General features: G+C 39.7%; 1 protein-coding gene across 1 annotated transcript in view; it reads right to left on the bottom strand.

The window, feature by feature from the left end:
- The window catches only part of LOC124286827 (protein FORGETTER 1-like), a 327576-nt gene that overhangs the window by 105379 nt on the left and 196958 nt on the right, over positions 1–25239 (bottom strand). Inside the window, 5 exon segments of the mRNA XM_046723267.1 lie at positions 8069–8172; positions 8175–8230; positions 12363–12490; positions 16366–16485; positions 17497–17590. Of these exon segments, the coding sequence (XP_046579223.1) occupies positions 8069–8172; positions 8175–8230; positions 12363–12490; positions 16366–16485; positions 17497–17590 (502 nt within the window).

Genomic DNA, 25239 nt, shown 5'->3' with positions numbered 1-25239 from the left:
GACAGTAGATTGTGAGAACATATAGCTTTCATTTTCCACAACAGTTGTCACGATTTCAGGTTTATACAAACCTGTAAACAAGATAATTTACCTCCTGAAATGTAGATGAATTCTGCATCGGCCCTCATATCTATTCCTCATATGACGTCACAGAGACGCCCCGCTCTGATTGGTTGAAATTTCGTTCGCGGGTGAGAATTGTGCACTGTTGTCAAAAAGGTCGATTTAAGTTAAAGACCGAAGTGAGTAGTTTTAATGATGGGGTTTCATTTATAGCGATGCCAGTTAGTGATTTATGTATTTGTACCCCCCTAGAGTATATGTGATCTTTAAGTTTTTACTCAATTTCAAACTAAGTTTGACAATTTGAAACAGCTGAGTTTTTAACTCAACTGCATTTTTAAAATAAAAAAGCCCAAACAACCTAAGTAATTTATCCTCCAAACTCAAATTGTCTACTAAGTTTGATTTTAATATCGATTTCAGTTTATTCTGGGAAATGCATTTTTCTGTGTTTTCTCAAATTTGAGTAAAAACTCGAACTTAAGTCAAAACTCCGACTGAAGTTTGTTTCGAGAAATTGGGGCCTGATCCTGAGTTGAGGCATGTGTAACTGTCATGGCCATGGCTTCAGTAGCAGAGAGTATCCACTTATTGCTGGTAACGTCCTCCGAATAGCAGTGTCCAGGTGGATCAGCTTTTGATCCTCCATAAGTAAAGGCATATCAATGCATTTAGGACACAAAGTCTGGATATCTTCATCAATGCAAATCCTTGAATATGTGTGTCCTCTAAGGAGAATCTGGGAGAGGAGATGCTATCTCTAACTCGTTCAAATCCATCAAATGCATTTCGAAATGTAGGCATCTGAGTATCCCTCATTAATGACAAAGGAAGTCGCTAAGTCAGAAGATGACATACTCTTGGGGAGCTGAAGTTCATCTGCTATCCAAGGCACATGGACGAAGTATTGAAGTTCTCAATACTGCCAAACATTGTTCGTTGGCATTGAACCCATGTTCTTTGGACAGCGAGCGAGAAGGAGGAGAAGGTGAAGACTTGTGTGTGTAGCAGATGAAGAATTGGTAAGATTGGTAAGACAAAGGGATCAACAATTGCAGAAGAAATGATGATCACAACGATTGATGAACCAAACATCTAACCACAAAGACTCCAGACTGCACTATCATCACTGGAGTATTAAGAGCTGTTAAGAGACACTGGAAAATTTGGTTAAGAGAAAGTGCATAACATAAGGTAGGATAATTTTCACAATAATTAATGTCACTGCCATAAAGAAATTTTAATTTTGTTATGATACGTGTAAATAAGGTGTTTGGTAAAGTATATACAACTGTCACATGTACAAATTATTTAGCAATGTCTGCCAACATTGGTTTTCCTGAAGAACAAAATTCCTCAGTCATCAAAACTGCAATTGTTGTAGGATATAATGTTGGTTGCATGGCAACAACACTGTAAACTGTGTCTTCAAACTAGACTTTGAGCTTTCTTTCCTATTGGCTCTGTATCTATAGATTATTTCAAGGGCTCTCTAATCCAAGAATAACTTTTTAGATAAGATTAAGTATAAGTTTATGCCTCCAATTCCATTTCATTCACTCTTTATCCAGTGCATGAAGACAGTGTTTACATGTTGCATTTGAAGCTAGTTTATTCTAAAATATCATGGCACATATATTGAGAGTATTTCTATATCACCTGTATAGAATCATTATACTAAGGACAGTTTTATTTATATTCCTACATACAGAGAATCTCACCTGAGTGTCTTTTGATATCAAATATATCACCATGAGTTGATAAAAGTGATAAAACTATGAGGCTTGCTTATATCTTCTCTGGAAACCAGTATTGGATGATAAATTTCTATATTGAAAGTCTGTAAAAGGTCCATTGGGCAAGTATTCTTACTGTATGTTTCAGGTATAAATCAATACACATAATATAATACTCCAACATTACATGTTTATAAATAACACTGGAAAACGTATAGACATAACTGTGCAAAGATGATGGGACAACATATCTAATGTTGACTTCACTTCCACAGTACTGATCAAGAACAACCAATATGAAATCATTGGGTTGCATCTGTCAAAATTATATCTGACCGTACTCACTACTTAAATTCGGAATACAACCTCCTCCCTTCAGGCCGCCACCACAAAGTTCCAATTGTGAAAACTAAGAGAGCTTGTACATCCTTTATTCCAAGTACCATATCTCTCTTAAACAAATGTGAAGATACCTAAATCAATGAATTTATGTAAATGTTTTGTATCTCTCTGATGTGTCAGTACCTCTGCTGATGTAACACAAATTCCTGAAAAGGCATTAAAGTATTATTCTATTCTATTCTATCTTGCCTGGATATTTTTGAGCATAACGCCAGTTGGCAGTTAGTTTTTAGTGAGTTGCCACAATGACTCTAGAGTTATCGCCCTTGTACATCAACTCGCTTTCCCAGTTTTTATGTTCGGTTGTTCAGGTTGTCTGTGTGTCGCCATTGCTTCAACATTAAAGTGTTTATACTCGATTCCACGTGTCCTGGCTGTTTATCATGGAGGTGGAACCTTCTTCAATAGCGTGGTGGCAGCAATATGGATTAACTACACTATCTACGCTTCCCAGTAACTACTAAAAACGTAAACGGTCAGTCAGTCAGTCAGTCAGCATATTGGTTGGATAGCACATGTGATCGTTGTAACTGTCAAAAATTAAACACATAGACCCCCAAAACAATGGCGTCTTACAAAATCTGAGACAGTTAATTCCTTTGAGAACTGGAAACAAAATTGCCATTACACTCTGTCACTAGACCAGAATTTTGCACACTTTTTAGGGGACGATGTGACCTGGCTGAAGAAAACTTGTGATAACCCTTGATGTGGTTTTGTAAACAATGGCGATGATGTTGATATAGCCATTCGTCATACTGCTGAACAGAAAGTGACAATGCTTGAACTTATGCTTGGCCAAATCGCAAATTATTGCCCTGTTATTGCTAGAAGCACCACTGTCAGCAACATTTGGCAAGAAATATGTTTACTTTACAGTTTCTGGACTTTGTCAACATTTCTTTGTTACCAGATGAGCGTCCTGAAGACCTTTTCCAGCGTCTGGTTGCCTTTGTTGAAGATAACTTGATGAAGACTGAGGGTAATATCATACACCATGGGGAAGAAGTCACCGAGGATGAAGAATTATCCCCATCTTTTGAGAATTTTATTGTGCTCACGTGGCTTAGCCTCATACATAAGGACTATTTGGCTAAGCATTGCTATGGCACTGAACTACGTTCACCCACCCTTGCATCCATAAAGCCTGAAATCTCTCAAGCTATGTCCGCCCTTCAGGATGAAATTATGACTTATCAGGACATTAAAGTTATGAGAACTGCAGCGTCATTCCCCCCGTCAGGGCAAACGACAACACTCTCGCTCAAACAGTTTCCCCCACAAGAACACTGACAAGTCTTGTCCTCTGTGCAAGTTGGCTGACAGACCTGACCGCCATTTTCTGAGTGAGTGCAGTTACCTTCCAGCTAGTGATAAACGTTATCTAGCTAAGGCTCGACAGATCGTGCTTGCTCTTGAAGACGATTCCTACAATAGTCATGACCAAACCCCTGACTGTGACATTAAAGAGTATGAGGAACCAGTCGGTGTGATGAGAGTTCAAGTCTCTCAGTCCCCCTGCCTCAATACCTTTTACCAACATCACTTAGCACGCATTATCTTGGACAGGGGTGCTACCTGAAACATGGTGAAGTTATCTGTGGCAAACAACCTGGACCTTGATGTTAAGATTAGCACCCAGTCAGCGAGGCAAGCAGATGGTGTTTCACCCCTCAGAGTTGTGGGGGAAGTTAGTGCTGTCTTCCTTCGGCGCGCCAGGATGAATTCACATTCGAGAGGTGTTGTTGTTGAAGATTTGGATGTCGACTTTTTAGCTTTCCCTTTATGGAATTGAATGACGTTTATGCCAGACCCGCAAGGCGACAAATCTTTCGAGGTGAAGGGGTCATCGTTGATTACAGCCATTCAGGGAAGGAGTCAAAGCTTGATCAACACACTCTTAGATGCGCACAGTCCCACGACTGTTTGCCCGGGAGACTACGTCGAGCTGGAAGTTCTTCTGGAGTTCACTACACATGAACCAAGGGTTGAGACTGGCCTCAGGTTGACATCGTTCCCAGTGTCTGCGGACGAATACGCATCCCGAACCTGATGGATGAGCCTTTGTCATTGAAGCATGCACACTTCTGCCAGGTGAGACACTTCACTAGAACAGCCTCAACCTCTCTGTATCGAAGACCATTATTGCACCCACATCCACAACCAGTGCAATCTCTGCAAGCCCTCACCGGATCTCTACATTGTCTGCTTGTGCTCCTCCTGAGAAAGTAAAAGGACTTGATGATGCTATTGCCGGAAAGGAGTCAACTGATCGAATACATTGGACTGAAGATCTCATCCAACTGTTCAGGGATTCTCAGAGGGCTCTCTCAACTTGTATTGTACTCACTCTTCCACGTACTGGTGACCAGTTATGGGTTGTCACCGATGGTTCGGTTAAGAGACAGGGTGTTGGTGCTACCCTCTATGTTACTCGAAACAACAAGCCTCTCCTTGCCAGTTTCTTCAGCTCCAAGCTCCGAGTGATTTGGTTACCATGTGAAACAGAAGCACTTTCCATCGCTTTAGCCTTCAAACACTTCAGCCCTTACATGATCCAGTCAAAACATAAAACTTGTACAGGGGAGAATTTTCTGCCAGTCTGCGAGTGTACATATTCCTCTCCATTGTGAGCCACCATCAAGCATCTATTAGTCACCTTGCAGGTGCTGCAAACCTGCCTTCGGATTTTGCGAGCAGAAATGCACCAGATTGTCATGAACCCACTTGTCAAATTTGCTCTTTCGTGGCTTGTACGGAAGATTCGGTTGTCCGTAGCACTTCCATTCAGGACCTTATCACTGGAGTCAAGAGTACCATTCACAAGCAGAGCTGCCTGGAAATCCATCCAGTCAGAGTGCGATGATCTTCGACGCACACATGGACATCTCACTCAAGGTACACGTCCGTCCAAGAAGTTGACTAACATCAGGGTTGTTAAGCGTTACCTACAGGTCGCTTCCATTGCGCGGGACGGCTTACTTGTTGTTGTCAAGGAGGAGCCCTTCACGTCTAAAAGAGAACGGATCATTGTACCACGTCAAATTGTCAGCAGATTACTGACAGCCCTACACATTCAACTCAATCATCCAACCAATCACCAGATGAAACAGGTCATACAGCGCTACTTCTATGCCTTGGATCTTGAGAAGACTATCAAAGCCACCACTGCCAGTTGCCATAGATGTCAATCACTTCGCAGCTTACCACATACAGTGATCCAACAGTCCAATGGAGACCCGCCTAATAAATTGGAATCAGTTTTGCAGCAGACGTTGTTCGCCGCAACTGGCAATTCATACTTGTAATCAGGGAATGTGTCACAACTCTTACACTGTCCTGTCTACTCGACTACGAGAGTCACAACACACTCCACAGCTCACTGATAGCTTTGTGCAGTGAAGTTGACCCAATGGATCGACTGCATGCGGTCATTCGAACTGACCCAGCTCCCGGTTTGTAGCCCTTATTAATGACAGGTTTGTGAAACAAAATGGTCTAGTTATTGAAATCGGTTGAGTCAAGAACAAGAATAAGAACCGGTTGCATTAACTGAGTTAATGCGTCAAGACACTTAGTGCAGTTAGGTCTCGCCCCTCAGCCTTTCTCTTGCCACTGCAAGGTTTCTCCGCCAGGGAAATGTGGCCACAACGCGACCAGCACACTAACTCTCAGTTGCCTATACATGACATGGATCTTATTCTTAGTCAACATGGTCAACGTGTTTCCAATCATTTACCAAAAGAGAAGTCTAAGACTCCCACCCTCAAGCAAGGCCTGACACCTGACATTGATGTGGGAAGCATCATCTACATCCACAGCGATGGTTCCAAGTAACATGCCCGTGATTGTTACATCGTCACAGCAGTTGACAATGACTGGTGAAACGTTTGCAAATTCACCGGATCACAGCTTCGAAACACTTCCTATAGAGTGAAAAAGTCGGTATGTTACTCTGTTACAAAACCTTCACTGCAACAAGCATCCACTGTGTCTGCAGATCTACAATATCTGCCAGTGGGAGATGATCATGACAGATTCCCAGAGTCTCTACCTCCTCCTCCTATACCAGATGTCATCATGCAGAGAGAGCTGACCCCTATTATGCCGACGTGAATTCACACCCTTACCACACCGGTTAGGTCCCGTAAGTTCGACCTTTGGATGTGTGTAAAAACAAACTGGTGGGTTTGGAGGGGTATGGTGTTTAGGTCGGCTAGTTCTAGACAATGGGCAGTCAATGTTTTCACAACGACACTGTTAATGCTAAAATGTTCACCGGAACATAACTGAACAAGGATTATGCTGCAAAATGTCATTTTTATATGTGAGTGAGTGAGTTTAGTTTTACGCCGCACTCAGCAATATTCCAGCTATATGGCGGTGGTCTGAAAGTAATCGAGTCTGGACCAGACAATCCAGTGATCAACAGCATGAGCATCAATCTGCACAATTGGGAACGGATGACATGTGTCAACCAAATCAGCGAGCCTGACCACCCAATCCCGTTAGTTGCCTCTTACGACAAGCATAGTTGCCTTTTGTGGCAAGCATTTGGCTGGCATTATATTAACCATCTTGGCCTCATTCAGACCCTGTTCGTCTGCCAAGAACTTGTCCATCTCGAACAGGTTGGGATGCTGTTTTCCCACCGCCTTCTTCAGACATCCATGCCAACCCTTGAGGATGTTGTTCGTGCGGGGACCGTCAGTGTTGAAATGGTTCCAGCTACCTATTTCCAGGTCCCTTTCAATCCACTGGGATGTCACGTAGTCAGCCACTTGACTCACTCTCTGATCTTGAGGCATATCGAGATCCATTCTTCAATGTAACCATTTGCTCATAGGTATCTTCCACCACGAGAAGTAGGAAGAAACTTGTGCATTGTGCATTTGCCATAACTGAAGTTGTGGAAATAATGATGACAATTGTCATTTCCAACCTTCTTATAGCATGCAAGTTTATGTAAGAAATTGAACAACTCACCAGCATCCTACGGTGATACTGTGTTATATATATCAGTTGCTTGTATACAATGTGATGGGGCAGATTAATCCCAGAGACTGGAGGGCAGTCTACTCAGTGATGGTCTCTTATTTCCTTTTCAGTGTTATAATTCACCACTACAGGACATATTTTTTCCAAAGAGTCTAAACGACGATTTACCATTTTGTTTACTGTTATTAACTTTAGTCATCCTATTCTACCGCATAGGCCCGTTTTAATTTGTATTGCCCCTTTCATATGAATACATATGTGGATCCCATCTATAAATTTAAGACGAAAGAAGGTGAAGTTACACCAGTTGGCAGTTACTTTTTAGCGAGTTGCCACAATGACTCTAAAGTTATTGCCCTTATAAAGTGTTTAGACTTGATTCCACGAGTCCTAGCTGTTTATCGTGGAGGTGGAACCTTCTCCATTGGCGTAGAATATATAATAATTTATGTAGAACACTATCATAGATTACTTAAGAAAGAATAAAGAATTAGGGCATTGTTCCCCCAGTTTTTGTCTTTTGCGAAGTGACACTCTTAAACCAATATGTGTAATATTGGGCCTCCACTGGACGTGATTCCAGACTGAATGAAAAATTCTGGTGAATTTGGCCCATATAAATTGCTTATACATTCAATCATCAGACTAGACATGAACATATGGCAGGTTTTTCAATGTTGGGTTTAGGTCAGTAAGATGAGTAGACTTTGGATTAATTGTCAATTGTCAAGGTTTTTCAATGTTGGGTTTAGGTCAGTAAGATGAGTAGATTTTGGATTAATTGTCAATATGTCTTTTTTTTCAATTCTGATGGAAAGTAATAAACCTGAGAGTGACTATATTATTTTCATTCAAAATGTTGTTTATACCTCTTTCACATTGAGACTCTCAAGGAAAGAATCAGAGTCAAGGCCTCTTTGTTCATACTGTGGCATGTCGCCTTTCGTTCGTTTTACAACACGACCCTTGCGTCTGTCATCTCAGCCACATTCGCAGGACCTCCAAGACAGTCAATAATCTCATCTAAAGGGCTGAAACAAAAGAATCAATTCATAATTGTTAAAAAAATGAAGAACTGTTAGTTTCTTTCCCATGAGAACAATTTGATCTTCAGGTTACAGTAGGCCTCATGTATGATGTACACATTTCATACACAAAGTCTCATTAATCGATCAATAGATACAACCTTATAACGAAGTGAGAAGCATTTCAGATTTAATAATATTGTTTGGGAGATCATGTGCCACTGGGAAAACACCTGAAGAAACTGACTACTGATGTAAGTAAATGACATGTTTTGTTGTCCTGTAATACAACATTATTTTCATGATATCTAATATAATTTTATGTATTTTAAAATATTTATGTATTTTATATGTATTAATCTTTGTTAAACTTATCTGATACTAATGAAGTTTGCAGATTTTTCTATATGATTTTGTTTGATAAACTGCCAGCACAGAGAGCAAATAAATAAAAATTGTATTGTTTGTATACATGCACTGAGAACACTCTGCATTTCTACCAAACACAGAAGAAATGACATAGTCACCACCATACAATCTGACTGGGTAGACAGCATTTGCCTTTCACCTGATTTCAAGTACTTATGCCTTAGTACTGATGACATAGGTAATATTCGTACAAACCTGTAGAGGTTACTGATTCTTTGAAGAAAGTCCTACTTTGGGTACATATTAGCATTAAAATGTCCATTTAAATATCCTTCGACAGTTGTAACAATATTTTAATAAAAATATTTACAAAACAAAAAACTTGTTTTTGTGTTGTTCGACCACCCCTACAGGGACCCTATAGGGACCCTACAGGTAATTCTCGCTATCTACCTCGCACCTCACTTTTCATGCTGAACGTATCAGACGGGTGTGGAGGCGCGTGGCTGTACCTCAAGGAGGATTTCTTCTGAAAAAGAATCGTAACCTGTAGAGGTTACTGATTCTTTGAAGAAAGTACATACAGTCAAATCCCGATGAGTCGAATGCCGGTGTCTCGAATATTATGCATAACTCGAAGTACCTGTCCCAACCATTCCCTGTTGTAGTTGTCATCATTTGATTTCCGGTTACACAAATTCGTCTCATAAATACACACGATGACTCGAGAAGGAAATTTGGTCCCATGAGATTCAAACAACAGCAATCTTGTATACATAAGCCGAAGTCAGTCAATGAGAAGTTGATTGGTGTAGCAAACTGATCCAATTAACAATTTTACGGAAATCTCTGTCTGTGCTAATCAGACTGGAACTGATAAGGTGCCCCTATTAGTGATATGGAAATCATTAGATAAACAAATGCTTAGGCGGAGGAATAAGGACTGGATCATTTTTTTTCCCACCCTCATAGACATACCTATGTCTCGAATACATCGATAAGTCGAACTTATTACTTGGTCCCAAGCGATTCGACTCATCGGGATTTGACTGTATAAGCATAGGACAGACTCCCATAGATAGTGTGTTGGGAGCGGCATTCTGTCTGACAGATTTAACCCATTCTCATGTGGAATCTGCGACTGAGCGTAGATAGAAAAACACACTTACCCAGTCACCTGACCGCCAATGTCACTCAGGCGTTGGCCGTGGCTTAGGGCTAAGCTTATATGCTGATTGGATTAGAAGCGTGTCAAACAACCCCAACCCCCAACCAATAATTTGGAGGAGTACACTATGGGGGACCCGCCAAAATATTCCCAGTAATATACACCCAGGCAGCGATGAGTGGTGAGATGGAAATAACTAGGGAAGCGAGTACACACCGTAGAAGTGCGGGCAATTACCACCACCAAGCACTATCACCGATAGAATGGGGGGAAAAACATAATCCAACACCAGGAAGTGCAGAATGATATATAATCTCCAAAGCTCACTCGGCTTGAGAGTTACGACTCTGCCCACTGTGGAGAACTGTCTGGCCAAACTGAGCACTCACGTGAATGTCTGTCCAGCTGATAGCGATGAACGTACTCGGTCGGCTCTAGATAGATGCTGAGCAGATCTCCTCAATGGGTAGTGCCGTGGCATATGCCTTTGATGCTGTCACTACCCTAACCGAATGAGATTTCAACCCATCAGGGGGAGTTAACCCTTTGTTAAAATAGCCCATACAAATGGCAGAGACGTTTGTTTGTTCGCCGGAAGGCCACCCTTACCACCGCCATAACAGCAGAACAGCTGTTTATCCTTACGGATATAAGCCTTGAGAGTCTTAAAGACATCTAAGGCGTGAGCACGTCGAAGAAAGGTACCAGACGATGGTGGCTGAGTGAAAGCTGGGAGTTCAATAGGTGCCGTTACGTGAAAGGAGCCTGCAGTTTTAGGACAATAAGAGTCTGGCAACCGAATGCTGACCCGATCCTTATGGAAGACAGTCAGCTCAAGATCCGCTGACATTGCGTGAATGTTGCCGACCCATCTGTCAGATGTTACCGCCACAAGAAAGAGTGCCTTCCAACTTAACAGCTGGAGAGAGAGAGTCGACAGATCGAAAAAGAGAGGACCGGACATCCAATCAAGAACGATTGACAAGTCCCATGGGGGACTAATCCGGCGGACAGTCGGTCAGATTCTGTCCACGCCTGGTAAAAAGCGCTACACCAGAGGGTGTTGCCCCAAGAGTACACCATCAGCAAGTATGTGACAGGCAAAAATAGTCATGGAGTAGCCTCTGATAGTAGAAGCGCGAGACCTGCTTCTAATTTAGATTGCAAAAACTCCAAAACTGTGACTAGATCTGTAGAAAAGGGATCAAGAATCCCTATGCCGACACACCAGTGCGCATAACAGGCCCATCTATCCTCATATTGAACGTTTGTCGAATCCCTCCGCGAAGCCAGAATTGTGTCTGGAACTGATGCAGGACTTCCGTTCACCTTGAGCGATTCCCGACAGTGGCCAAGTCACCCACTGAATCCTGGGATTCGGGTTGGGCACTCCGTTCTGGGATCGAAAGGGTAATAGTACAATAGGCTGAGCCAGATGCCTGATGATTACCAGAAAGCAGCGGTGCGTTGACCAAAGAGGTGCAAGGAGGACAAGTAGCCGAGCTGGTTGGGTGGCAAGCTGCGAGAGGACCCTATGAATCATGGGTATCGGTGTAAAAACGCCTACAGAACCCTGTCCAATTGAGCTGGAAGTGAGGTGAAATTGGGTTTTACGTCGTGCTTGAGAATATTTCGCTCATATGACGACCTGCATGCGTGTGTATGTGTATGTGCGGCTGCTTGTACTAGCCCAGACTGAAGCTGGTTTTATAGTGCTAGCCCACTGAGATACCATGCCGCAGTGAAGCATGAATACCCCACTCCGAGCCGAACAGTTCTTGTTGTACCCATTAAAGCCGAGCGCCAGGCAGGGACCAACAAGTACCATATTTTAACGTCTTTTGGTATGACGCGGTCGGGGATCGAACCCGCGACCTTCCGCTTTCCGGGCGGACGCTCTAACCACTACACCACTGAGGCGGTCAATTGAGCTGGAAGGCATGGTCCACAAGCTGCCTCTGAAGGGCAGAGAGTTACGCCGAGTGGATGACAACCTTGAGCTGCTGTATGGCTTTCCCATACTGTTCCTCGAACAATCGGTAAGCCGACTTCAGTGCTTGGCCGTTGGTGGTGAAGGGAGGTTTGTACAGCCCTCCTCCCCCCCATCAACTACTGGCGATCGAGCTCTGGGAGATCAAATCGTGTCTGGGTACCTAGGAAAAGGGGGTTTACCACCTCTGCCAGGAGAGAAGACAGTATGCGGAGCTGTGTCTTGGCCACCCTACAGAAGGCGGAACTCCATGGGGTCGGGACCGTCGGAAGCGGCGACTACCTGAAGCAGGACGGTGGCGATCCTATCGCGCACCTATCTCGGGGACGAACCGAGCGAGAAGCTAACTTCCCCCGGCGCCTCCCTACACTCCTAATCTTCCATGGCCTCCTCAACACGGTCCTCCAGGAGTGAACTCTCTGTCTCCAGAGATAACTCGAACCCAAGCCAAGGCACCAAGACCCTAGGGAAGAGCCTGGTTTCGACAGGTTTCGCAGGAAGAATAGGCTGAGCCAAGGACGTTGAGGCGAGTGGCGGCTCCAGGCGGCAGCTTGTGATTGTGATATTGACAGAATTGGAGGTGCAGGAGAGGAAGGGGTGTTCTCAGCCACCTTAGCTTGCTTGCCCCCTGCTTCCGTGGATGCAGAGGAAGAAGAGGTGGAACTCTTCTCATTAGAAGACTTTTGGGATGGGGGATCCTGAGCCCAGATATCAGGTGGGGGTCCTGGGGCGGTTTAAACTGCAACAAACAGAACCACGCTATTTTACTAGCAGGTAGCTGTTGATAGGGGTTTACACGTATACACAAGCAAATGGCAAAAAATACAACGCACGGGCGAGATTAAATTCTAATAGCTAAAGCAATTTAATCGACTAAACACGCTAACATGTAAAGCAGAAAAAAATGTCCCGCTATAACCTGCATACATATAAAATGAGTAATACAAGGGTGATCCGAAACGAACACACTTACGAAATTACTCAACCGTGACTTAAAGTAATTTCACTGAAAGCGAGAAAGTTAGGGCAAGCCTACTATATAATATGAAAGAATTATATAGAACTACTGACCATAAAGAAGCATAGCACTACAACAATGATAGAAGGGAGTAAAAACCGCGTGGTCTGACATCTTGCCCGCCACATGGCTGCAAGACAGACAACCCATCAGTAAAGGTACAACAAATTATGAATGAAAATACCTACATATAAATTCCATCTAATGCCTGTGAGTAAAGAAAGGAACCATACATAGAGTATTTGAATCTTTCTCACTCATATTGACATAGAACAGGCAAGAATCCTGAGAATGAACACATGCACGTCCTTCCTGAGAAACGACATCATGAAAAGTGAGGTGCGAGGTAGGCGGCGAGAGTTACCTGCTCTTGGCCGTAGGGGCCCTGAGGGGCCCGGTTGGGGTGGTCAAACAAGACGAAAACGAGTTTTTGTTTTGTAAATATAATTATTAAAATACTGTTACAACTGTCGTAGGATTTTGTTTTGTATATATTTTTATTAAAATACTGTGACAACTGTCGTATGATTTTAAAATCAACATTTTAATGCTTATATGTAAACCAAGGAGGACTTCTTCTCAAAAGGAATGTGACATTTTGTGCCTACTGACATCAACCTTGGCATCTTTTCCCCTTTCAAACTAGATTTGGTTACAGCCCGGGTATGAATTTCCCTCATGTGAGATTCTGTTACAAGGATTTTAGAGAAACAGGTCAAGAGAAATTGTCTAGCAGGAAGCAGAAGTAACTATTAGTCGCAATTACTTGCATTACTTCTGAGTCTCAGTACATTTCAATGTATACCAGATGTATACAATGTTGCCAAATGAAAACTACTCACTGTATTACTAGTCATTCATTTAATTCTGTGTGCTGCACTGATCATTCACTGAAATATGAGAACCCAGCTCACTAGTGGAGCCAAAACTAATATCCCAAATATAACAAGAAGACAAAGTCATCAATATCCCCCGCAATGGCAAAATACTCTTCATGATTATGTCTACGAGTTAGGATTATGTCAAATATTAGGTGTGTATATAGAAAAGTGGAAGGAGAGCATTGGAAGGTTTTTAAAGTTCTGCTCCAGAAAATAGCACTATCACCAATTTCAGTCAAAGTGAAACTTGTTGCCATGGAAATGCCAAAATATTTTATTCAGAATTCCAAAACTACCAAAAGGCACCAGTACACCGCCAGACCAATCTATGTGCCAAGTTTGGTGAAGAAATAGTGAACGGTTTTAGAGTTTTGCTCCGGAAAAGAGCACTACCACCAATTTCAGTCAAAGTCAAACTTGTTGCCATGGAAACGCCAAAAATATTTTATTCAGAATTCCAAAGCTACCAAAAGGCACCAGTACACCACCAGATCTATGTATGTGCCAAGTTTGGTGAAGAAATAGTGAATGGTTTTAGAGTTCTGCTCCGGAAAAGAGCACTACCACTAATTTCAGTCTAAGTCGAAATTGTTGCCATGGAAACGCCAAAATATTTTATTCAGAATTCCAAAGCTACCAAAAGGCACTAGTACACCACCAGATCTATCTATGTGCCAAGTTTGGTGAAGAAATAGTGAACAGTTTTAGAGTTCAACTCCGGAAAAAAACAAAAGTGCACGGACGGACGGACGGAGTCCATTTTAATACCCCCCGCAAAACGCATTGCGGGGGATAATGATGGGGAAGGTTGTGTTTGACCAGAACCTTCTCGGTCACTTCGCTCTAAAATGTGCTTGATGTACCGTATATGACCGTCTATAAGCCGACCCCATGGATAAGCCGACCCCCAAACTTGACCCTCAAAATCAGTGTCAAAATCATATCTCTCATGGATAGGCCGCCCCCCCGCGATGGGTCGTGGCCAACAGAGACCAGAGTACCCGGTAAGTATGTTCCATCAAAGACGAGACACCATTACGAGAATATTACATAATAAAGATTACCGGTGTTTGTTTACCTTTTTTTAACGATCACTGCTTGCATCAACAACGAGACGCCATTTGGAAAGTGGATATACAGCGTAAGTGTTGGTGAGAATATTACATAATAAAGATTACCGGTGTATTGTGGCAACATGTGTTTGTGTTCCTTTTTTATATCCCGACGATCACTGCTTGCATCAACAACGAGACGCCATTTTGTGAAATCGGTGGGTATGGAAATGTGAACCCAAGAGAAAAAGTACCATCGGTAAATAAAAACTGAAGTCAACTTTTGTTTCAAAATATATTATTTAAGTGTCCATATTTCATCTATATATATATGACAATAAGAAAAATAGTCCACTAACAATAAACACGCGACAAACTCATCCCACAGACAACTGATCTACCAATAATTATAACTTTGGTCCACATTATTCAAAGAATTCACTGTCATATATATTGTGTCTACTCACGGATCGAAACGAAGTGTAGTTGACAGAAAATGCATAATATATTTTGCTTCTCTAAATATCATATTTATTGTAGCAACAAACTGGCTTGCTTATTTTACCCCATTCAACAATCACAAACTGATTACCACCTCGTTCCATGTCACGTGCTTACCACGTTCATGATGGTCCGTATAACCTTAGTGTTGATTATATATTTTTTACATAAAAACTATTACACAATGCTAGGATATATTTCTTTTGGTTAAATAATAGTATTCAATCAATAGAATTCATCCCGTTATATTATTGTGCATGTTTGAACTTGTTCGCGGGGAAACGTGTGCACAGCTGATTGCTATTTCCGGCTTTGTGTACGAGACAAATACGCACGGTAATCTTAATTAATTTATAGAGCAAAAACTGTAACTAAAATTACACAATGCTAGGATATATTTCTTTGGGTTAAATAACGGTATTCTGTATTATATTTTACTGATGACTGCGTCAGAATTCGTCCCGTTATATTATTGTGCATGTTTGAACTTGTTCGCCGGGGAAACGTGTGCACAGCTGATTGCTATTTCCGGCTTTGTGTATGAGACAAATACGCACGGTAATCTTAATCCCTGCAAATAAAACAATGCCCAGCAAAAACAACTTATAACTTAAATGGTAATTAATCTTGTCTAGTGATGTTTAATTGCAAATTTGACGTCTCTACTGACAAAGTCGTCTTCTGTTGTTTGTTCACGCCAAAGTGATAATGATGTTGTTTTCTTACCCCTGGAAAAAGTTTGACGAAAAGTGTAACTCATGGATAAGACGACCCCCTTCTACAGACTGCTTTTTGGTCCTCAAAATTCGGCTTATAGACGGTCATATACGGTAATACTGTATTACATTAATGGCACTTGCTAATTTGACTTGTCACCTCACATAAGTATCTTCAGATTTTCAACAGAAGTCAGTATAAACTTTTCGTAGTTTTGCAAGCACTGGTGACTTGCCTTTGCTGCCCTCTGCACATGTCCATGGGAAACAAGAAATCTTCACATTTTTAGTGTGCTGACAAAGCAAGTAGCAAAAATAGACCTCGATGTAAAAGAAGTAGAACATTCCCAAGAATTTGCATGTACATATATCATTACTATGGATATTCATTGTACATCACCTTTCTAGCAAAAACAGAAAATTATAAAAACCTTTTCTCAACTTACAGCATTTTCCATTTTGGTTGGGAAGTTCTGTTCAATGAAGCGCGAGATAATTTCACGACAGAGGGAGATGAACCCTTTTAATTTTCCTTTGTTCTTGCTAAGTTCACTATCAAGAGATGCCTGCAAAGTAAATACAACAAATTATATACATACAAAAGCAGGTGTGTCCACATTCAGACACAACTTCTGAAAGCAAAGAGGTTTTGTAGCTCACACCAATGTTTTGGGGCTGTATTTATAAAACTTCAAGAACACTGTTATCTGCTTAGAGTTACTCATAAATGTGTAGATATAATGGCTCTGAGACTCTTAGCTAAGAGACATTGGTCACAACCATGGGAATCCCTGTGATAAATTTAGAATTTTTAACCTCTTCTGGTTTGGAGGCAGAATTTCATAGTCATGTGACTATCAAGTAATGTAAACAAGCAGATGTGCATCTGTTGTCACTTTGAGTGGTAGATTCTTCACAAATTGTTTCAATGAGTCCTGCAGCTCACCTCAAAGTTCTGGAATACTTGCAGCATCTTAAATCAATGCATTTCTACAAACTACTTGTTCTGGAATACTACCCTCCTTCCTCAGATGAGGTACTGGGGCTCACTTATAGCATTCCTCAAAGAGAGTACTGGTCCTAACTACTAGCCATCCTCAAGACCTCAGTTGCCTTCTCTATCTGATAGCAAAATGCTTTCATTTATTTGGGAATAAAACTAAATTTTCTTGAAATTTGAGCCATATTCACACATTTAACCTATAGTACCAAGGACCAAAACCATTTCACAGTGAAATGTCACCCAAGATATCATGTGCATTAATTTTTGTCAATTTTCATTCATAATGAATGCAATGTCCTCCAGTCACATGCCAGAAAAATTTCCCAAGGGTATATAGGACGTATGTCAGACATAAGGATTCTGTCCTAAGTATGAAGTTGAAAACCAAATTTGACATCAAGCAGCTCTAAGTATTGATACATGTACTTCAGTAACACATCATTTCTGGAGTTATGGTTCTCTTAACATGATGATATATCTCCACACATTCATTAGCCATAATAATCATGACTCTGTGATGGTAGCTTCCTTTGGAACCATGACTGTGTTGGAAGGATACTGCAACAGATCTTACCTCTCCTGTTGTCTGCAAACCAATCACCACACAGCAACCAGATTCGAGTGCTTCCCTGGCCTCCTTCACAATGCATGGAACTTTCATACCCATACTGCAATAAGGATAAATATATTTACAGCATCCGAAAGTAAGATTTCAGGCGTAACAAGAGTCTTTCATTTATGCTCATTTTAACCATACTAATGAAGCAAATGAAAACTAGACCATGTGAACAGGTAATTGACCAACAACAAAAATCCCAAAACATTCTTCTACCTATTTAAGCTAAAATACGATTACCATGACAGTGAAAACTACATGTTACTTTCCAGCCATAATATTATGTTGATGAAATTATTGGCATACATTTGCATCTGTGAGACTACATCCCGCCCAAATCTTCACCAATGATCTCCATCAAGAAGGAATTCGGACATTGGACTGGCCAGCTTAGTTCACTCACATTTCCCTAATATGGCATCTGTGGGATGTTTTCAAGCCCGAAACTGTCAAGGTCAGGGTAGCCCTTGATATGTAATGTCAGGAGATACCCAGGGTAACCAAATGGTAGTTATCAAAATGTAAGTGTGGTGCATGCATTCACCCACACGATGGACACACCACATCAATATGTCCTTCATCAGTTTTAGACAGTTATCGTCATTATACCTTTACTCAATCAATCAACACTTTATTTCCGTACAAAGGCCATCGGGCCCATATACATACAGTTTCATACATTATAATACAATTTCCATATATGTATACACGCCCATCGGGTAATCTGAACATACAATACAGGTTAATATGGATAAAGTAGATAAAGATACATGATAATACAAAAGTATAATATGGTATTTAATATTATCATTCGTTCATAAGAATGCATTATATATAGGCTGAGCATTTTCAAACTATGTACGTTATTTGTCATAAGTAGTTTCTTAAAGTTATGCATATTCGTTTTGAAATCACTTGGTGAATATTTTCGACGCAAAAAGTAAAATGGTATTCGTCTTATACACCTCCGTAACAGATAGGACACGTTCTCAAATTTGCGTTAATTTTACACCATCGTCCTTCATTAAATTTTAACCTTAGTAATCCTGCTCTTAATCTAACTAAATATTTACGCAATTTATAATCTGCAATTTCAAAAAGGTATTTTTCAGGGTTTAATAAACTTTTGAATTCTCTATACAAAACATAACGTGTGCTATTGTTAAGATCGGATCTCCAGTTTTGTTTAAAAACGTCCACTAAACCCATTTTGAAGATTCCGACAAAACTTACATGATTTCCAACAGTTTGTGATAACCAAACAAATCCATATCCATAAGAAAAGAGCAAATAGCGAATTTTTGAAGCCCATGTCTCATAGCCAAGGTTATCGAGATTAAAGGGACACTGATCCAGAGCAATTTCCGTGGACTGGTTGTTGCTTTTGTTATTGTTTTTCTCCAGTGAGTACCCGGATGAAATCCCAGAATTCATGACTTGTTCGTTACCTCTGCTGCGCCACCCTCATGCGCAATTGACAGTACAAGTATAGACTGATAAACAAAGATGAAATCTTTTTCTCGATAATCTTATGTTGATTTTGTTGTAAAATTTTGTAGACTTTGATGAATAATTTTTTTTCTTATAGAAAAATATTCACTTTGATAAAAATGCTTATTTTGATGTAAAAATTTGATTTCATAGTAATGTTGACTTTATACAAATGTTAACGTAAATGAATGTAGAATTTGATTTAAGAAATAGTTTGACCTTGAATTTGGTGAGAAGCCTGATATAATAGCATTGTTTGAAAGTAAGGCTAACTAAGTACATGGGGAGTCTTGGGGAGAGTAGTGAGCTTGAACTCGCTACTAGTCAAGCTGAATAGTGTATTAACTGGCATTATTTTGATAACAAATGAAAACATTTTAAGTTTAACCATCTGCCAGTGGAACCATCTTTATGGAACAAGCTACCACTGTCTCTACGATCAGAAGAGCAACCAAGTACTTTCAAATCAAAATTAAAGACTCATTTATTCTCGGCAGCCTACCACACCCAACAGCGCGCTTTTGAGCAACCTTCCGAAGGATGGATATTAGCGCTATACAAATGTATATATTGATTGATTGAATGATAATAAATGTTAGGACTGAAATAACGAAGTCAATGTACGTCTTTATATTTTGTCTTATAATCCTAATTAGTTTATTGTCATATTTGTATGCATTTTGAAACTTAATAAATTGCAAACGATCTGCTTATATTTAGTGATTTTATAACATGACTGTAATATCTTGATATCTTATAGATTGCCAACGTGTATCATATTTCACACAGACGCCCTAAGTGCGACCTAGTGTATGTTGTTTGTCTCATTACACTTCACGGCCAAAAAAAAATGATCCTGTTGAATACCATAAAATTAAATAAAAACAAAATGCAAATATTAAAATTAAAACAGAAGGAAGGAGGAAGGAGAGTATTGAAAGGTTTTTAAAGTTCTGCTCCAGAAAGGAGCACTATCACCAATTTCAGTCTATGTCTAACTTGTTGCCATGGAAACGCCAAAAATATTTTATTCAGAATTCCAAAACTACCAAAAGGCACCAGTACACCGCCAGATCTATCTATGTGCCAAGTTTGGTGAAGAAATAGTGAACGGTTTTAGAGTTCTGCTCCGGAAAAGAGCACTACCACCAATTTCAGACTAAGTCAAACTTGTTGCCACGGAAACGCCAAAAATATTTTATTCAGAATTCCAAAACTACCAAAAGGCACAAGTACACCACCAGATCTTTTTATGTGCCAAGTTTGGTGAAGAAATAGTGAACGGTTTTAGAGTTCAGCTCCGGAAAAGAGCACTACCACTAATTTCAGTCTAAGTCAAACCTGTTGCCATGGAAACGCCAAAAATAATTTATTCAGAATTCCAAAACTACCAAAAGGCACCAGTACACCACCAGATCTATCTATGTGCCAAGTTTGGTGAAGAAATAGAGAACGGTTTTAGAGTTCAGCTCCGGAAAAGAGCACTACCACTAATTTCAGGCTAAGTCAAACTTGTTGCCATGGAAATGCCAAAAATATTTTATTCAGAATTCCAAAACTACCAAAAGGCACCAGTACACCACCAGATCTATCTATGTGCCAAGTTTGGTGAAGAAATAGTGAAAGGTTTTAGAGTTCTGCTCCGGAAAAGAGCACTACCACCAATTTAAGGCTAAGTCAAACTTGTTGCCATGGAAATGCCAAAAATATTTTATTCAGAATTCCAAAACTACCAAAAGGCACCAGAACCCCACCAGATCTATCTATGTGCCAAATTTGGTGAAGAAATATTGAACGGTTTTAGAGTTCTGCTCCGGAAAAGACAAATGTACACGGACGGAAGCACGGACGCACGCACGCACGCACCCACGGAGTCCATTTTAATACCCCCCGCAAAACGCGTTGCGGGGGATAATAAAGGAATGATAGGCCATTTATCTGCAGCTGACAAAGTATCCTGTTCCATGTCATGTGTCTTTTAACAGTCTAATATGCCAAAAGTGATACATTGTTTCGGGGATTTCACATTGGTGTATAGTCTCATTGGTCACCCAAGATAGCACACCTGACAACTAATTGCATGATGTCCGCCATTCTGTTAAAAAGTTATTCAGTTAGCCAATAATGAGCAATCAATCAATGTATTGGCGGTTAATCCTTTGAAGGGAGGACGTTGTTTTTACAAAGAGACTTTACGACAGGGTGTATTCAGTATAGATTAGTAAATCTACATACATAAACACTACCTTTTGACAAATCCACTGTGCAGGATAAAAGCAATTAATCAATCAGCGTGTTATCGGTTAATCCTTTGATCGATGTTTGTTTTGTAACTCAGCTGATAATTCCTCTTACTGCACTTCCATGCGTATATTACATAAGATGTAATACATTTGCCACATCAGACCTCAATTTATAATGATGAGTATTTACTCCAGACACTAGAAATGCCAAATGGGAACCTTTGTTAGGTAATCTGAGTGGTGTTATCACTAATTATACCTTTTATATATTCATTAACTGACCATCAAGTGAATTGTGACAAATAACATGTGCAGGTTTACCACCAAACAAGGGTTACAGCAAGAGAGTACTTATCGCTGTATTGCATGCAAGTTTGATTGCCTGAAAGAAATAATTATGGGCAGACACTGTTTTGAGGATACGAACGGAACTTCATTGTTACATAAGAAATATATATAAGCATTTGCTGTGTACTTAGTTAAAAACTGTATATACCTACGTACCTAAGTAAAATTTCATATTTTTTTTGCAATGGCAAAGTGGGGTTGTTTAGCTTATGGATTCAAATATATCAAAAGTGTGTTTTTGATAGCATACATAATAGACATCAAATTTTAGGTAAAAAATAGAGTATCAAATCGAGGTAAAAAACACAGAAATAGAATCAAATTGGATCAGTCACTATACATTTGAAAATCTGAAAAAGCCTACACTGCTGGGATACTTTATTACAATCAAACAAGAACTACCTGGGATATTTTCCAAATAACGGCATCTGATGGGCATCCACCCTTCCTAATGTCCCACTGATTAGGTTGAAGAAATTCTGCCAAGGTGGACAGTAGCCCAGTCCCTGTGTCCGTCACGGTCGAGGGAGCAAGGGCTGACCAGTTTGCAGCTAGGTTTCGTAATTAGACTGTTGGCTGGAAACATTAATCGCTCTGGATCAGTGGCCCTTTAACTCATTAAGCCCGAGAGACCCTTCACTACTCAACACCTGGAACCCCTCGCTGATTGCCCGGCTCGCTGTTGCGAGCTAATTAGTGCTATTCACACCTGATTTCCCTGTCAGGTTTCGGGGATGACAGGAAACTGTCTAGTCATACAAACAAGTCCTGATTGTTTAATTGTGTCGTAAAGATACATGTTGAAAGAAAGCAGGTGTGAATACATATCATGTATTGCAACGTTTTATGTAATGTTATTGCAAGTTGCTCTTGTAGACCTTTGGCGGCTTGTACATTTATGTTTTATCAACATATGTAAGTATTCTTTGTATGTAAGAGATGAGACATACATAAACAAATTCTTTCTCTTATATCATTGTGTGAGTTTTAATTTTACAAAATATCTATGACAATGACATACTGTAATTTACATACATGCTTTATAATCTTCTACGATATTAGCGTTTTTGCCGATAGATTTCTACTGTATACTGAATATTTCAAGGAAAGTACTATTGCGCTAGTCTGTTACTAACAAAGAGCACATTCATAACTTTGTTTCATCTAGAGTTAATGCAAAAACATACGTTATCATACGAACATACATATAAAAATTGTATAATACAGATTCCTTGTATAGACATAAAACAAAGAGTCACGTGATAGGGCGTCATCAAATTTCCCCAATAGAACATGCGGTATCTCAATCGCTCAATATAGTGGCTGATCATTTGTTGTCTATGACCAATGGTATCATGAGATACCTGTCACAGAGGAAGGGACAGGTGATGGGGCGTGGGTGAAATTTCTGAAGACCACGTTTGGTCACTCAACAGCTGGATAGAGATTGATTATTGGCTATACCATTGACCAGTTGATATGCTGGGTTTCGGCTTCAACAACTCAAGCTATCATGTAACAGTTTGTGTATTGTAAACATACACAATCGTAATGATCTATAAAATTTACACATTAGACAAATAGGAGTACGGTAGATAGATCTCAGAGATTGAAAACACATTTTAGTGTTTTTCGATGAGTAAAACAAAGTGACTGAAATCCAACCATTGAGTAAAGAATGTATTTATTTTCATATACATTTTCCGCAAACAGCCTGTACATAAAACATAATGGTTTGCTGTACATGTAAATATAATCTTCACCTTGATATGAATGAATATCCAAATTAAAGTACCCGTATTATAGAATTCAAAAGTGACACGATACTGAATTATTATAATGTATAAACTTGCAGTTTAATCCCCCCAAATATTTATGAAGATGGGCGTGCCTATATTTATACTGAATGTAAGCGAGGTTCATAAGATTACAGATGTGCATGCATGTATAAACAGTACAAAGAGGGGCGTGACTCCATAAAGCAGGTTGTCCAATGATATAACATCGCATCTGTTTATTGTACACTTGTCACGGGGCAAACCTTTCAACAAGGGCATAACTACACATGCATTCTACCGGAGGCTGTTATTTCAGGATGGAAAGAGGTCTTCAATTATCTCATTTCTGTAATATGATTGATTATACGCATGTGTATCGATACCGTAGCTGATATACTATCCAGCTTTTATTGACAATGGATCAATAGAGACTGAGTTGATTGATACACGTGATAATTACACCGGATTTGATAATTACACAGATCAAATACAAATGTTTTACACAATGCTCATGTAAATTGCATAGAAAACTGACAATTCAAATCAACATGAAACTTTTAACAGCTTGAACCAAAGTACTTGAAATACCTTTGTATGGTTTACATGTAATAACTTAGGATATTACTTCTGTCTATGTCTAAGAAGTTTTTGAATTACTAACTTACTGTGTTTTGTGACAAACGTAGTAAAAGATTTCATTGTTGTAATAACACTGACATGCATTATATTCGATGCAAAGGCGCGACTTATCATTTTATATTCGATTAAGAATTATGTTATACGATATATATTCTATAACGCACATATCCAGGCAACTAGTGCTTGCTCAAGGCGCTGGTAACATTATCAACTTTAGAGTATGGAAAATAGCTAGTTACAATTCAGTAAGCTTTAAATAAGTAAGTTAAATTATGTCTAATCTATTCGAGCTTGGATGTATAATTATTTGTGTTTATACATTGTTTCATTGTATGAAACATGACAACGTAATAATACCTAAAAAGTAAATTCAAACTATTCTATTGTGTTTGAATTCTTTGTATGTCCTTGAAATTTTGTATATTCTTTCCTATTAATTAGGAAGTTGAAGAAAATAAAATCTTCAGTAACCTCTAAACCATTACATCTAATTCAATCAATGTGCATAAGAAGTATTTAATTATCCATTCCCAATGAAGAGTACCAGACACTTACCTCTGTAAAAACATCATAATCCCCTTTCTCGCCGACATGTGTTCATTTGCCAAACGCTGTATAAGCCTATGATAATGATTAGCAATTGCTATCAAAACACTCAAAATACTTCTTCTGATTCACACTAAAGGTAGCATCTCTCGTAAGAAAAGCTAATATTTGCTCAGCCCTACTAAATTGGTTGAAATAATAGATACAGTGCGATTTTTAAAAGTACAACACACATGTGCGTCTCTCGCTGAATAAGAGGTGCTTTCTGTTGACGGATATATGTGGCTCTTGCTCTGAGGAGCTGATTAATTTGCCCCATATATGCGTCTCTCGGCCTTAATGAGTTTAGTAACATTTCATAAGCTTTCTTTGGTATGCGATCTTTGTGCATTGTTATTATTTTAATCCAGTAGTTAAGACAACGAACAGCTGCATTTACAAAAATAGGGAAATGGCCACATTCACCATACACAATAGCGTTAGGTGTCTGAGGTCCAACGTTTAAGTATAATTTGCAAGCCGAAAGATGTATTTTCTCAATACATTCATATTTTTTATATTCCCACATTTCTGAAGCATATAATAGGATAGATTGTATTTGACTATCAAATATTTTGAAAAAGATATCCGGTGATAACAAACCGATTTTTCTAAGG

This window comes from Haliotis rubra, unplaced genomic scaffold (assembly GCF_003918875.1).
Source record: "Haliotis rubra isolate DU_JTF1 unplaced genomic scaffold, ASM391887v1 Scf392, whole genome shotgun sequence".
Lineage (NCBI taxonomy): Eukaryota > Metazoa > Mollusca > Gastropoda > Lepetellida > Haliotidae > Haliotis > Haliotis rubra.
Note: the sequence above shows the minus strand (reverse complement) of the source record. Positions and strands in the feature narration are given on the sequence as shown.